Source organism: Pezoporus occidentalis, unplaced genomic scaffold (assembly GCF_034315485.1).
Source record: "Pezoporus occidentalis ecotype Australia unplaced genomic scaffold, CSIRO_AGI_Poc_V1 ctg19, whole genome shotgun sequence".
Lineage (NCBI taxonomy): Eukaryota > Metazoa > Chordata > Aves > Psittaciformes > Psittacidae > Pezoporus > Pezoporus occidentalis.
In genome coordinates, this window is record NW_026913748.1 from 2567520 (window position 1) to 2582575 (window position 15056).

Sequence of the window (15056 nt, forward strand, 5' to 3'; positions counted from 1 at the left end):
CTTCAGAGGCACCCAGGTACTCCACAGGTAGCACAAGGTTCAGGTCTGGAAGAAATTTTAGCAAGTTTGTAACACTGAACAAAACTGCCATGAAGAAGTATTCGCAGATTAAGTTGCTTTTCATTCTTACTAGTGGTTTCTGATCTTGATGCCTCACTGACCAATATAATCCTAAATCTTTCACCATTCAAAGTTCTTCTCGAGGTGCGAGTGCTGTTTTCGGGAATGACACAGTGGAAAATTGGGAGCCTGAGAGAGTGTGGGCTCCTCAAGAAGCACTTCTACTTCAGATCTGGTACTCCAACACCTACAAAGCCCATCGTAGTTACACCTCAGCAATCCCACACCACAGTGCACTGTTACAGCTGCTCATACCCCAAAGCCCACCTTGCTGGAAACAGCTCTCTCACACACAGTACATGGTTTCTTCTACCATGGCAGAGAAGAATGAGGGAAGATGGTTTGTACAAGGTCATAATTCCACAGAACATTATTTTCTCTAATACTAGAACCATTCCCAAACATCTCCCAGCCCTTGTCCTGCCCAACGGCTGGGCATGCAACCTACCAACAAGCTGATGGAGCAAATCCATGCAACACAGGGTGACAGTTGGAAATGATCATTATTCAGTCCCTCCCCATCCTCATGAGCCTGCAAGCTGGAAGGCAGCAAGGGGAAGGTGATTGTGAGTTGTCCTGGGTTCAGCAGTAGCAGTCATTTTTTCTCCTTCTTAGTAGCTGGTGCAGTGCTGTTTTCAACTTTAGTTTGGGAATAGCGCTGATAACACCGATGTTTTTAGTTATTGCTCAGTAATGCTTACCCCAGTCAAGGACTTTCTGAGTCTCATGCTCTGCCAGGGAGGAGGGGAAGCCAGGAGGAAGCAGAGACAGGACACCTGACCCAAACTAACCAAAGACGTATTCCACACCACAGCACGTCATGCCCACTATATAAACTGGGGGGAGTTACTCAGAAGGGTGAGACCACTGCTCAGGTCGGGCTGGGTATCAGTCGTTGAGTGGTGAGTAGTTGTATTCTCTTCCGTTGTTATTTCCCTTATCATTATTATTACTGGTGGTAGCAGCAGTGGTTTTGTGTTATACCTTAGTTACTGGACTGTTCTCATCTCAACCCGTGGGAGTTACATTCCTTCGATTCTCCTCCCAGTCCCTTCAGGAGCAAGGGGAGCAAAAAGGGGGGAGTGAGTGAGCAGCTGCATAGTTCCGAGTTACCAGCTGGGCTTAAACCATGACATGGGTGAAGGCGATTTTGGGTGAAAGCTCGCCTGTGGTTGACAAAATTAGATCACTACCTTGCAAAAGAGCAACCTCTAGGTTTCTGCAAAAGAGGTGGGACGCAGAAGTGCATTAACCAGAGGAGCTCAAGGACTCATTGCTGCCTTTCTGATATCTTCTAAGGGCACTGATTGTGCCCAAAGTCAGCAGGCTTTATGAAAGCTGATGAGATCCTACACACATCCCTAATCTTGGTTCTTCCCACTCATGGCATGAACCATTTCTGACTCCTTTGCTGAATTACAACAGCTTGTACAGCAAGACTGTTTCAAAATAAAGCATTAATTTTTGTTTCCATGCTATTGGTTATCCCAAATGTTATCCTACCACCCACCAAGTTTCAAGTACTATGTCCATCAACCAAGCTGTCCCTTGTCCCTCAAAATGGGAGCACATAAGGCTGGGGCACTTCTCAAATACCCAGAGAAGTGCCAGGCAGCAGCAGGGCAATTCAAAATAGCCACAGACAGCTTCAGTCTGCAGAGTGGGGAAGGGGGTGGGTGCATCAGTGACCACCCCACACAAACCTTCTTTGCCCCACTGGTCACTGCTGCAAGCACTGGCTCCATGGCCCATGTGGGACACTGCCATGTGCCATGCCAGTTGCATTCAGCAACTTCCTCATTGTTAGTATGATGGTGGGGTGGGGATCTAACTTCATCACCTGCAATGTCCCTGCTTCTCTTAACATCAACACAGTGGGGACGGAGCAAGGAGAGGGTACCATGGAGATGGGAAAACTTGACACAGAATAACATGAGAAGAGCTATCAGCAATGTGTTCAGGGAGCAATGTTCCTTGCCAGTATTCATTAAAAATCCTCCAGGATGCAGGAGCTTCCTGCCATTTACTGGAAAAACAGGTCATGATTCCTCTCTTGTGCACCATGATGCAGTTACTTTCACTTTTCCTCCTTTCACATTCCCCACCCAGTCTCCCTTTGTCACACACCAGCACCATCACAGGTAGGATTCATGCCTAAGTGACTGTATCAGTGGGTCAAGCTAATCATACATTCAACAGTGTGGCTTTCAACAGTGGTAGGTGTCACTGCATCAGGGTATGCAAGGCAGGTACATCCCCATCTCAGGCTAGAAATAAGGTGGCGATTAGAATCATAGAATAGTTAGGGTTGGAAAGGACCTTAAGATCATCTAGTTCTAACCCCCCTGCCATGGGCAGGGACACCTCACACTAAACCATGTCACCCAAGGCTCTGTCCAACCTGGCCTTGAACACCGCCAGGGATGGAGCATTTGCAACCTCCTTGGGCAACCTATTCCAGTGCCTCACCTCCCTTACAGGAAAGAACTTCTTCCTTATATCCAATCTAAACTTCCCCTGTTTAAGTTTTAACCCGTTACCCCTTGTCCTGTCACTACTATCCCTAATGAAGAGTCCCTCCCCAGCATCCTTATAGGCCCCCTTCAGATACTGGAAGGCTGCTATGAGGTCTCCATGCAGCCTTCTCTTCTCCAGGCTGAACAGCCCCAACTTTCTCAGCCTATCTTCATACAGGAGGTGCTCCAGTTCCCTTGAAAGTTCAGCACTTTCTGCTTCCAAAAAAAATACGCCCCGAAATCCTTCAAGGGACTGATATTGGTTTGCTGCATTACAATATGTTCTAAAGCTACTACTAAAATTGAATAGCATTAAAAAAAAATTAAAACAAAAAAAAAGATGTATTAAAGTGTAATTTCTTCAGTGTAAATTCAAAGGAGAATCCAGCATTCATTACAGGATCCTACAGTGGGTATTGCTCCTGTACTCCAAGATATAGGCAGGGTAAATCTGGTGCTTCTCAAAGATGACAAAGATAGAAGGGTCTGTTGGGTCATCCACGCAGCTGTCATAAAGTCTGTTTGAATTGCTGTCTCTGAGTGGAGGGCGAAGGTGTTCGGGTTTTCCCTGAACAAAATCTCCCACAAGAACATTAGCTACAAACATGCTGTAGCAACCACTTTGAGAGGAACAGAACTTGTGAGAATAGCTGGCATCTCTGGCAAAGTAGCTTCCTAAGGACCAGAAAAAGACACAGGAAAGACAGTATGTGAACCGAGGAACAAACATCTGCTATCCGCACTTCGGCAGCCAGCAATTCAACAACCCCAGGAGCTCTATACACATCATTGCCAGGTGGTCCCACATCAGCTTATTTTAAAGCATTGACTATCTCCAGACACATTTTGCTACCAACATCCCAGTTCCACCTGTGCAAGAGCTTTGCTGAAGAGCAGGTACCTGAGGCAAAAATGGCTGGTTTTAGCACCTCCCAAACCGGGATTGATGTGGATGCTGCCTGCAGCAATGCAGATGCATGCAGGTGAGACTGCCCTAATAGCAGAAGAGCAGGAGTCAGGGACACTCAGTCACCTCACACCCACTGACCTGGCTGGGGTCTGCAGCCTGTGCTGCTACAGCCCCTGAACCTAACACTTCCACACTCGTACCTTTCCCATACATTGTCCCGTGAGTCCCACACACCCTCCAGTCGAAGTTCTGCTCACAGATGGCAGGCATGTGGGACAGACTTGTCCCATGGAACAGGAGCCGCTCATCCACACACTCCAATTTACTGAGCTTCTTCATCTGCTCCTTTTGCCTAGGGACAAAAAAAGAATGATGTGTTACCCTGGTTCAAATGAGGACAATTTCCCAACAAAACTCCTCCCACTTTGGGATCACGGAGGAACAGTGACATAAAGCACTCTCAGTGGGGTTACTGCCTGCTTTGCACTCTATTGGTATCCTGCTGCATAGCTGGCTCCTTCTAGCAAAACAAAATGTTCTCAGCATCGTTATGGACTGTGTCACCCACAGTTTCATACCACATGAGAGCGTAAAGAGACAGACATCTCCTGACTGAACTGGTCAGATCCCAGGTTATATAAATCCTGAATGCATAAATATGATTATAAAACTGTGCTGTATGATGCCACAGTGAAGATTGTATAATATTTACCACTATCTTTATCACATAAAAAGTCCTTCAAAAAAAAAACAAAACCCAAACCGAACCAAACTCCTATGTGAAAGAGGCTAACAGAAAAAGAATAAATCTGAATTTTCACAGCTCAGAAATGGTGAAGGAAAATAACTTTGTTTTTTAATAACACTACTAAGGAGACACCCCTCCACATCCCCCCCCCCCCCATGCTAGGTTACATGATAAAAGGCTCATTTCTACACACACAAAAGAACAGAAACAACCCCAAAAAAACTGATCAATAAAAAGAGGAGCACCAGTAACTCCCAGGGCTGCCCCAGGGACCACGGAGACACTCAGCACTGTGAGCTGTGGAAAGGGTGCAAAGCAGCTCACGGACATGAGGAGAGTACTGCCTATGAGAGTGTGAGGCTTGTTATGGGACAGAGGGAAAGAGTATTTGAGGATTGCACCGGACTTATAATGGCATGTTTAACAGAGAAACTGTAGGTGGGAGAAGGGAGGGACCAAGATGGGCTGAGGAGGAACAAACACGGGAAAATAGGTGGATAAGGGGGTACAAAGAGCTGGTTGTGTAAAAACAGGCAATTGTGTAGTCAGTAGGCTTGTTTGGCTATGCCCTGTGCCTGATCCATGCAGTCTACCCTATCTTCTCATTAAACTCCATTTCTAACTCTTACCTGGGTGATGGACTCTTCAGTCTGTGCACATGTGCATGCATGGGGGTCTGGGTGCAGCAACTGGAGTAGGGCCTTGGGTCACAAGACCATATGCCTACAGTGCCAGCACCTGCAGCAAGCGAAGGTGTGAGTGTCAGTGTGTGATCACTAGCCAACATAAGGCTGGACAGACAGAGAGGAGGGTCACTGGCCTGGAAGCCAGCTTTTGGAGCAGTCATAAGGTGCTGGAGAGACCAGAAGGTCTGAGCTTGCTTACCAAAGGGACCAGGGGGTCCAGACCAACCACTGTAGACACCATAAGTCCACAGAGTTCCATTTGCATACGGGTGCGTGTCTATGCAGAACATAACTGAAGACAAGAGGACCCAGGGGCCAGCACATGAGTAGGGTGAGTGTCTAAGACCAGTTCCTAGGATGGGATGGATGTCAGGGATGCATGCATGTATGTATGTTCCAGTAACAGGCTTTCATCCCAATTGGCCAGAGGAAGGGGACAGGATGAGACCATTGGTGCTATTTATGATTGAATAAGTGCCATGCTGTCTGTGTTAGGTTTTGTGGCCAGCTGTGTGCATGTTCATGTTTTGTGTGTATGTGTGTTTGCACCTACTGGGAACGTGCTAAGTCTCACTTCTAGCTGGACCTGGCAGACAGATACGTGGCAGTCTCACCTCTGCTGGGCTGCTGGATTTGGCAACGCCTAACGCAGATTATGGAGGACAACAGATCAGGAAATACCAGTCTTCTGCTACCATAAGGATAATGAAATAGAATAGATACAAACCACTGAAAAACTTGCCAAAGCGTTGGGTTCTGGATCCTCTGCAGTCTGTGGATAAAGGAATCCTTCATTGTCTTCTCAAACAGGTTCTTAATTTTACTGTATTCAAGGGAAGTGCAGCTGACATCTATCAGCTAAAAATTTTAAAAACACCAAAAATAAGGAATTATTGACAGTAACAACTAGTCCTTCCAAAGGACTCATGAACCTCCTCAAGTGAGACAAAAAGCCCTATCATTAAAATCCCAGGCTGCTTCTGTCTTTCCAGTTAACCTTCCTCTCCCCACGTGGAAGCACAGGCACTAACTGAGGGAAATGAATGCAATCCCACATGAGCTTCCTGTGGTGGACATACCTCTATGTCTACATTATTTTTACTTCAGAGTAACCTAAAGGTGAAGTGCACAGCAATGTTCAGGCTGGAAAAGAGTATCAGTTTCACCTTGACACCCTAGCTCCTTCCCTATAGGGCTAAGCCATAGTTTTTACTACATCAAATAACATTTTGCTTCAAATCAATGGAGGAAATACTTCAATACCCCCTTAAGATGCAGTTTATCAGAGGATCAGGTGCCTTCAGAGAGTGCAAAGGACAAGATCAGTAATGGCCAAAAGGGCCTTTCTTATCCTGTGTGGTATGTGTTGGGCGTCTCAGAGAGCCTCCCAGGAGACATGGCTCTATTCTGAATGTGAAACTGTCAGCCTTGTTTCACCTCATAGTTACTTGTTTCATAAGATCTGTTTAATAGTTGGGAACATCTCAATCGCCTTGGGTCATGTTCTCAGAAAAATGAGTACAGGATCTAGTTTTCCCAACAAATTGAAGAGCTGGAAAGACCTACCTTGAACCCAATATCGGGCAGTGCAGATTGGTCCCATTCTGGAGGACAAACAAAATGGGATAGAGTCATGTTTGAGCTGCAGAAAAGAAAAAGGAGCAAGTCAGTCCACTATACTCCTAACCAAATCCCCCTTCCAAAGGATGCAGCTGCTGGCTGTATATCAGCCCTAGCATATCCCCAGACTTTTCATTTTTGTTTTACTTTCCACATAACCATCATGCCTTTCTCAAGTCCAGTTTTCCACACACATCCTACTGGCACTAATGCATCTCTTGGCAGGTAGGAGAGCTTCAAATGAGAAGTAGCATGCCTCTAGCCAGGTGGTTTATACAACTGCTCCAGCTAGACCTGACATGTGCTGCTTGAACCTCTGCCGGGAAACGGAAGCACACGCCCTCTCCCTCCATGCAGCCACTCAGCTCTCAGTCACTGGCCAGACCTGTCCCCAGGACCAAGCATGTCAGGAGACTGCTGTGGATAGTTGTGCCCTGCAGGGACTATTGCACCAGTTATTGCTTAACAACTTCCAGCACTAACGCCCTCCTGCGCACATGCATGTTTTAACCCAGGCAATAGAAGCATTAGAATTCATTCAGGAGCTGCAGTTTGTTTTCTTTTTGAATCAACCACCCTTGGCTGAAGTAACCTTTAAATTGAACCCCTAGCTTCATGTTCACTGCCTGCTGGTGAGTTTCTAATGCAAAGATGGCTCTTTTTAGAATAAAGCAGTAGCACAATTAAGTTCTACACCAGACATGCTCAAATCCTGTCAACTTTCTTTAAAAACAGCCATAAGATAAGGTATCCCAAATAAGTGCATCCAGTTCACTTCATTAGAAGGATTTACTTCTGCATTTTTATTTTACCCTCAGCTTTGCAGGGGATAGATAGCATCTGTCTGCTCCATAGTTCTCAGGACTGGCAGTCCCTTGTTCCTACACTGTGCACAGTTTATTCAGTATTGTCAGAGCATAAATCAAGGAATAAAAATTCCTAGCACAGTTGTGTCAGCCCTATGTGTCCTGGCCTTGCACTCACAGAGAGAATAAACCTACTCAAGGGGTCTCTTACAGCTGCCAGAGACTGCCACCAAACATCCCTCCAGCAAGCTTCATGGAAGGGTTTCATAATTTACAAGTACTGTTACTGCAGAATTCGCCATTGAAAAGGGTCTGCAAAAGGTATTTACAAATTAAGAAGTCTAAAATTGAATTTTATGCAGGTAGGAGGAGCTTCTCAACAGGAAGGTGCTGTCACCTAGAAGCATTATTTAATAATAACGAATGTATATTACCTTCCGTCTTGTCCATCTTGAGAAGGCAGAAATCTTGGCCGTCGGGCAACTTTCCTTTTAGTTTTATAGTGCAAGTTTATTTGGACCATGCCTTGAAAAAAAACCACAATGACTCAATAATTAGATACCTTTGTCCAGGGACACATACTCTGAAGTGTTTAGAGAAAAGGAGGTAGCCCTGAATATCACATCACAGTGCTCTGTACCACAGACACCCCACTCCACGCTTTGAAACCATTCCCATTTGTGCTGCTTCTGCTTGGAGCCCAGCAAGGTCAGCACCTGCTAACACAGGTCATGAAGCTCAAAAGCACCCAACCACCAGCTGCACCTGCACAGCCATTCACATCCAGGCTGTTGGACAGAGAAAACTACATCTGATGTCAGGCCTACAGCAACAAAGAGCTTTCAGTAGGGTGGAAGCCATAAATCTAGCTGTCCTGGCAGTGTGGGATTGTTACTGGTGCTAAGAGGAAAGTCTGTCCTCTCTTCTTGGTCCTGTAACAATACCACAGGGCGCATGCTGTGTGACATGGCTAATTATCCATTGTTTCCTCCTTTAAACACCACTCCACTCATGCCAGAAAACAGATTTAAAGCTTGGAAAGCTAACAGGGATTTTAAGATGGGTGAATAAATGAGAAACAGAAAAGCATTTTTTATTTTCCTTTTTCACTCTCTGTGCAACCAGCCCTAAATTTTCCTTTGCTGCACTGCGTGCTCTCTCTGACTAGCTTGCAAGACATCTACCATAGGCTGACTTCTTTACCATTTGACTTTTCGGTGCATTATTTTTTTTTTGCCTTTTCTCATTTCTCCTCTTTAGTTGTATAAACCCAGATGCATAAGTCAGACGTCACAAAGTGTTTACTCTCAGCTCTTCTTCTGAAAACATGATATTGTCAGACATGCTTTTCTGACTACAGATGCACAAGTTTAGAAGCTTGAGCATTTCAAAATTGCAGAGATGTACATACTGCTCAAGTTCTGCTTGGAGAAAACTTACAGGAGGAAAACGACCTGTTCAAAGAAACCCAGACATGCAGATGAATCCTCTGCATGAAGAAGGCTACCTTAGAGCCAGTTACACTGTGTAATGAACTTAAAACAAGGAGATACTTTACCATTAAAGTTTAATATATATGCTTGAGAACCAGCCTTGAATAACACAAAGCCTTCCTGGTCATCTTGGAATTCCCTCTCTAGAACTTCAGATGTTACCGTGGCACAGCAGTGATCTGGATGCTATAGAAAAAACAAAGAAATTATACCTGTTAGAAACCAGCCTTTCATTTAGGTGACACAAATAACAGTGTTTCCCCAGCCTTTGTCACAGAATGCCATTTTGAACTAAGCCTCTAAGGCTTCACGAATCTTGTTCTTCAGTGACAGATGGGTACCCCACAGAGATCTGCTGCTTGTAACACCACCAACAAAGCAGCCTTCAGCCTGTATGGTCATCTTCAGCTAAAAGATGTCTGTCATCTCTCAAAACACACCCACTTTCAAAGCCAGTCCTTTGAAAGCTTTCACAGAGTAGCAGTACTGCTTTGTGGGACAATTAATAAGGCAAATCCACCAGTGCACAGAGCAGCAATACAAGGGCACCCAGCGGCATGTGTGGAACACCAGCGGCAGAGCAATGTGCCCCAAATAACTCTCTAAGGATGGCTTAACAAGAGATTTTTGTCATTAACAGGAGATGGATCTCACCTTTTTCCCATATTCAATCCACTTCCCAGAATTATCGAGCCAGTACCAGGCATACTCCATTTTGGGAGCAGATGGATGAGCCAGAAGACCCCACAGGCTCAGAACAGCTGATCGATGCCTGGCTGCTTGCTTGGCCCTAGCATCAGAAGAGAAACCCAGATTAAAATACGGGTCTTTTCCAAAGCTGTCGAACTATTTGTTATCCCTGATCTGATCGAAGTCTAGTCACTTCTCAGGAGACCCTTCCAGCTAGGAAGCGCAGATTTGGCCCAGAACCAAGGACGTGAAGTTTGTACATTTATGGGGCATGGTAAGCAGCACAGAAATTACCCTGACTTCTGTGGCTTGGACCTGAGTCACTGTTTTTCTCTAAAATACATCTTTCTAAAATACACATTGGAAGAAAATACAACTTGACACAATAAACTCAGCTCATTACATGAAGGCCAATGGTGCCACCTGGCTAACGGGTAAGATTTAGCTTCTAGGCAGTGTGTGATCAGCTGCAGAAGTCAGAGTGCCTTCAGAAGGCACTGATAACATCAGGGAAGCAAAGCAGCCACTCATAGGTACAGTGTGCCCAAGTGCTGGCAGTGTGGGCTGCAGGAGTGGTCTCAGTGAGAAGAGACCAAGAGGTGCTGGACAGCCAGCTAAACAGACACGCTGCAGGACACAGCTGAGACCATTAGCAGGGGAGCATTCTCAAAGGCACCACCAGTTGTCTTCTGCCCTGGAGACACAGCACCTACAAAGAAAAGAAGCTGAGACAGGTAGCCACCAATAATTCAAATTCAGAGGGTTTTACTTTGCTTTCTGATGGGCTCCAGTCTCCTTTGAATGTCCAAGTTTGGACCTAGACAACATTTTTCTAGGCATCTCATCATTTCTCTGCTCCTACAACATTCCTCTATTGAGGAACATATACACACAAATGAGAGCTCCCACCTGCATGCCATGGAGTTTGCAAATGTCTGTGGCTGAGCCACTTAGAGCTGCCTGAAGAATTTGAGCACAGTATTCAAACTGAAACTAAATGATCATTTATCCTGCTCTAGTACACCCTTCATTCTTTGGCAGGGGTCACAGGTATTCAGTGCAAGCCAGTCAGATGAATCATTACAGGAGGCGCTTTACAGAGCTGATTGCAGTACTAAGGTCCACAAAGGCTTGGCAGCCCTGGACTGCCCGAACAAATTGCAAGGAAGCCTTTGCTTGCTCCAGCACTGTCTTCAGACCATGGCTGCTCTTTGTACGCAGTAACACCCGCCAGGCCTGTTCCTAAAAAAATGCTCCCAATGCATTTTCTCTCAAATCCCATTGCAGGAGGCTCAGGAGATCCAGCACTCCTCAGAGACTTTTTTGGATGTGGCTGTCCTTTTATTCCCCTCTGCATAGCAGTGTGCTGCTGCTGCCACAGCACAAGAATTTGAAGTTTGTGGATTTGAAGGGTGAGATTTGACAGGAGTGGAGGTGAAATGGAAAGGAGAGCACAGGAGTGGGGTGGGCTAAGGTTTCCAGGCAGCTTTTCTGCACTGCTTCCCCCACCCCGTTCCCTCTCTCCCTATTCCATAGACTCCTGCCAGCTCCCCTGCCAAGACGCAGGGCTCCCAGTTTGCCCTGACATCAGCTTTCAGAAATGTCTTTCTGTGCCCTACTTTCACTTTCACTTGTTCGATTTCTGTTCCTTGCAGGGATTTTCCACTCACCAACTAACCCCAACTAGAAAGAAACAGAATTAAAACACTTCATAAAGCAGATAGATAGAAATATTTCTCCAGCAAGGCAGGGAGTGGTCCTTCACCTTCTGCAGAATCACATAATCATAGAATCAGCCAGGTTGGAAAAGACCTCTAAGATCATTAAGTCCAATCATTACCCCAGGACTGCCAAGCCCACCACTAAACCATGTCACTGAGGGCCTCATCTACACAGATTTTGAACACTTCCAGGGACAGTGATTCCACCACTGCCCTGGGCAGCCTGTTCTAATGCCTGAACACCCTCTCTGTGAATTAATTTTTCCTAATATCCCATCTAAACTCCCCTGGTGCAGCTTGAGGCTATTGCCTCTTGTCCTATCACTTGTTACTTGAGAGAATGGACCAATATATAAAAAGCAACTTCATGCCACATTTTCTCATGTATGTTTCTCCCTTATGTAGAAGAAAGGACGAATTAATGAAGATACAAACACAGCCTACGGTATGACTGACTGCAAGCAGGAATCCTTCTAGAAGACATTAAAGCCAAGCCCACAAATAATGGAATCCACAACTTTTTTCTTCCCCCTTCCCTCCCAGTACAGCGGTACCCCAGGAAAGCCCGACACACGCTGCCTCCCCAGCTCCCCTACTCACAGTCCCACTTGCCAAGCTGCTCAGTCACCACCCTGGGAGCCAAAGGCATCAGCCATGAGCTCACCAGTCAGAAGAGCCTCTGAACCTTTGCACCACACGTGAAAAGTCCCCCTGGTGCAATCTGACCTTCAGAAATAAAATACAACTGGTCTGCAAGAGCTTCCCGTGAACTCCCAACTGCATGTGTCTGTACCTCGCTGTCTCTCTCGGCGTCTCTCTCTGCAGGACGTCACAGATGCCTCTGCACTAGCCACTGACCTTCAGGAAAGGGAGCTGAGTAATGCTTCCGGTTATTGCGCCGCATGCATGCACACCTGCCAGGCATGAGCAGACTGCCCAGGCACAGCTGATGTTTTTGACAGGTGCATTAGTAAAATCAACATCCCTACAAACCAGCCTAGCTTATCCCTATGAAATGACATAGTTTACCCCTGTTTGGCTCCTGACGTCACACACCAGGACCTACCTTGAGCCAATTCCTTCCAGTGGCTGAGGATATTCAGGACCATCTCCTTTCAAGATTCCTGCTGGGAGCAGCTTCTGCTGAAGATCATTCTTTGACAGCCAAAAGCTGGAGTTACCTTTCAATGCGAACCCCAAATTTCAATGCAGAAAGTGGGTGCATCTCTTAACATACTCTCCCTGTTGGTTATCTCACTGTCTGGGGGCGCTGAAATATGCAGCACTGCATGGAGCAACCCAAACCAGTGCAGAGCAAGCAGAGAGCCCAGCAGGGCAGGCTGTCAGCCCCCACAGAGCTCTGTACCATCCCTAGTATTTGTATTTCTTTACCTTGAAGGCTGAGCCTTTGCCCTGTTCTTCCTGCACGGAAATCAGAGAAATGTTAGGAGCTTATCAGTTTGACCTCCAGCCTTTCAGTCTAAAAAGTTGACCGTTACCCAGGAAAGCTGTGAAGCATAAAGCTTAACAACAGGTCAAGGAGTACTAACTACGTAAACTTGCTCAGATGCAACCTTTATTTATTCTCCCTTGGTTACACAACCTATATTCAGCTGAATTGCCCAGAACATTTTTATTTCCTGATGATCAGTCAGTGATCAGGTCAGACCAGATCAGTGGTGGCTGAAACACATATATATCTATTTTAGTTTCTGGAAAGGTTGCACTCTGAGTGCATTTTATAGACACAATATTAAAACCCACCCCCCAGCCCCCCCCCAAAAAAAAAACCAAACAAACAAAAAAAGCCACAAATGCGATTAAGAAGTTGAACTTTGTTTCTTCCCCATCTGGCCTTTCTTGACTGGCTTTTGACCTCCCATATAGTTTCTGGCTCTCAGCTACAAAATTGCACAACCTTTTATGCTTCCCTTTGACTGATGAGATTTATAGGATCAGGTCCCACAGGTTCACTTTCGCATATGTGAATTCTGTAGTAAAATAGTCTCCTGAACTGAAGCCAAGAGCTTCAGCAGGCATGAGATACCAGCTCTAGGAAAAACATTCTGGCTTGGTAGAAAATGTTTACATGGCTTTTCTGGCAGCAGCACACAATCCTCTCTAAACACACACAACTTGCCGCAAACTGGATACGAGCTCACTGTGAACTGATATTTCCTGAGCACCGTGCATTTTAGTTTTGTCACTTTCAACTGCAATGTCACCTGCAGAGCTGCTGAACCTCTGATTTCTAACTGTGGTACTACATCTGTCTGCATTTCCAGTACCTGACAGATCTTAGAGCAGACATCCTACACATAGCCCTGCAAGATTATATTCCTGCATAGTCAGCAGAGGCACCCTAGTGTTGTTTCTTTGCATACATCAGATGATTTATCATGTATAAAATAACCATTGTCCGATGGGCAGGATTACTTATTTCTGCTCTCAGGAATTTCAATTCTTATTTCCTTTTCCTCTTTGGAGGAAATGGACAAGAAAAGGGATGCTTCCCTGCTTCACCCTTTCCATGTGTTTATCTGCAGACACACAGAAGCTCTGTTGCAATTTCTGACTGCTCCAAGGTTTGATGCGTATGAGTACTGATGCTACAGTGTGGGCACACTGTGCTCTCAGGGGTCCTGCAGAACAGGACCAGGCTAATAGCACCTCATGCTTCTATCTCAAGATGTGGAATATCCCCCCAGCCAGTACCTAAGGGGGTGGACTCAGTCTATGTTTGGGTGATGGGGCTCACCTGGTCATTTGCAGGTTGGTCTTTTGCAGGTTGGTTCCCCAGCCACCCACAGCAGAGCCTGGTCATTGTGATGCTGTAGGTAGGTGTGCCAGGGGCTCCAGCTTCAGCAAAGTCCAGTGCAAGGGGGGAGCAACCCATGTCTGGGAGCCTGAAAACATTTCCATCTCTCATTTGAAACCACATTATCATTTAAAGCTGGTACCTTTGAGTAGGTTGTGATGGTTTTCCCAGTAAGACTGGATTTCCTGTTGGACAACATCCAGCAGCTTCTAAATTCAACTGCAGGAGGGGAGGGGAGAAATGAGCAACAAGCCCTGCAACCACAGTGCTGCTATCCCAGCTTAACTCAGCAAAGGAACAGGAAGCAGTCATAACAAGAAAAATTATTCTCAATTGCTTTGAAAAAAACCCAGACAAAACCAGAACAAAAATCCAAACCAAACCAAACCAAAAAAAAAAAAAAAAACCCACCCTCAACTTATTTAGTTCCAAATCTTGATGGTGAATTTTACAAGTTTCAGTAGATTACATTGGGTTTGTACTTTGGTTTTACTCTAAGTACATAAATGCTTGATACAAAAGATTAAAAAAGCTCCATATTCTGCTATTCGTCTCTCCAGTCACCATTAGAAGAGTCTTAGCATACTGGTACCCATTTTTTAGGAAAAGACTAACAGTTAACTGATTGGGAATAGCCTGTTGCTGTTTTATCTGGATATAACATTGACATGTTAATAATGGAAACCTTTCTTATGTCAATAGTTCAAATAAGCATTTAGGTACTGATTCAGCAAGCCATTTGACTGCATATTTGAAGTTAAAGCTCTGACATGAAGTCTTTCATGTCTTCTTACAGCACCAAAAGATGCACGTATTCAGGAATCTGCCCAAGTCTCACCTAACTAAAGTCTTGTCTAAGTAAAGGAGAAAATGAAAGTCACTGGAGTTGGGCCAAAATCTGAATTTTCAACTTCACTGGTGAGGAGCA

General features: G+C 45.4%; 2 protein-coding genes across 5 annotated transcripts in view; one reads left to right on the forward strand and one right to left on the reverse strand.

Moving 5' to 3' along the window:
* Window positions 1–15056, forward strand: part of RAB19 (RAB19, member RAS oncogene family) — a 327487-nt gene that overhangs the window by 146983 nt on the left and 165448 nt on the right. The window lies entirely within an intron of this gene.
* LOC134162522 (protein mono-ADP-ribosyltransferase PARP12-like) lies at window positions 2061–14808 on the reverse strand. 4 transcript variants are annotated; one of them, XM_062616430.1, is made up of 10 exons: window positions 12703–14808; window positions 12363–12491; window positions 11911–12021; window positions 9554–9689; window positions 8965–9085; window positions 7841–7931; window positions 6547–6622; window positions 5708–5838; window positions 3747–3898; window positions 2061–3311 (listed from the first exon to the last, which is right to left on the reverse strand). In XM_062616430.1, exons 4-10 carry the CDS (start codon window positions 9611–9613, stop codon window positions 3031–3033), a joined length of 912 nt encoding a protein of 303 aa, XP_062472414.1. In that variant the 5' UTR covers window positions 9614–9689; window positions 11911–12021; window positions 12363–12491; window positions 12703–14808; the 3' UTR covers window positions 2061–3030. The 4 variants fall into 4 exon arrangements, with proteins under 4 accessions (XP_062472414.1, XP_062472413.1, XP_062472412.1 ...); XM_062616429.1 differs by having other exon boundaries at window positions 11911–12036; window positions 12377–14808; XM_062616428.1 differs by having other exon boundaries at window positions 12363–14808.

Excerpts from the sequence above, each read along its gene's own strand:
- LOC134162522 (XM_062616430.1), bottom strand. The coding sequence starts at position 9,613 with ATGGAGTATGCCTGGTACTGGCTCGATAATTCTGGGAAGTGGATTGAA. Across the intron at positions 9,086-9,553 it reads GGATTGAATATGGGAAAAAG|CATCCAGATCACTGCTGTGC; the intron begins GTGAGATCCATC and ends TTTTTTCTATAG. Across the intron at positions 3,312-3,746 it reads CGGGACAATGTATGGGAAAG|GAAGCTACTTTGCCAGAGAT; the intron begins GTACGAGTGTGG and ends TCTGGTCCTTAG.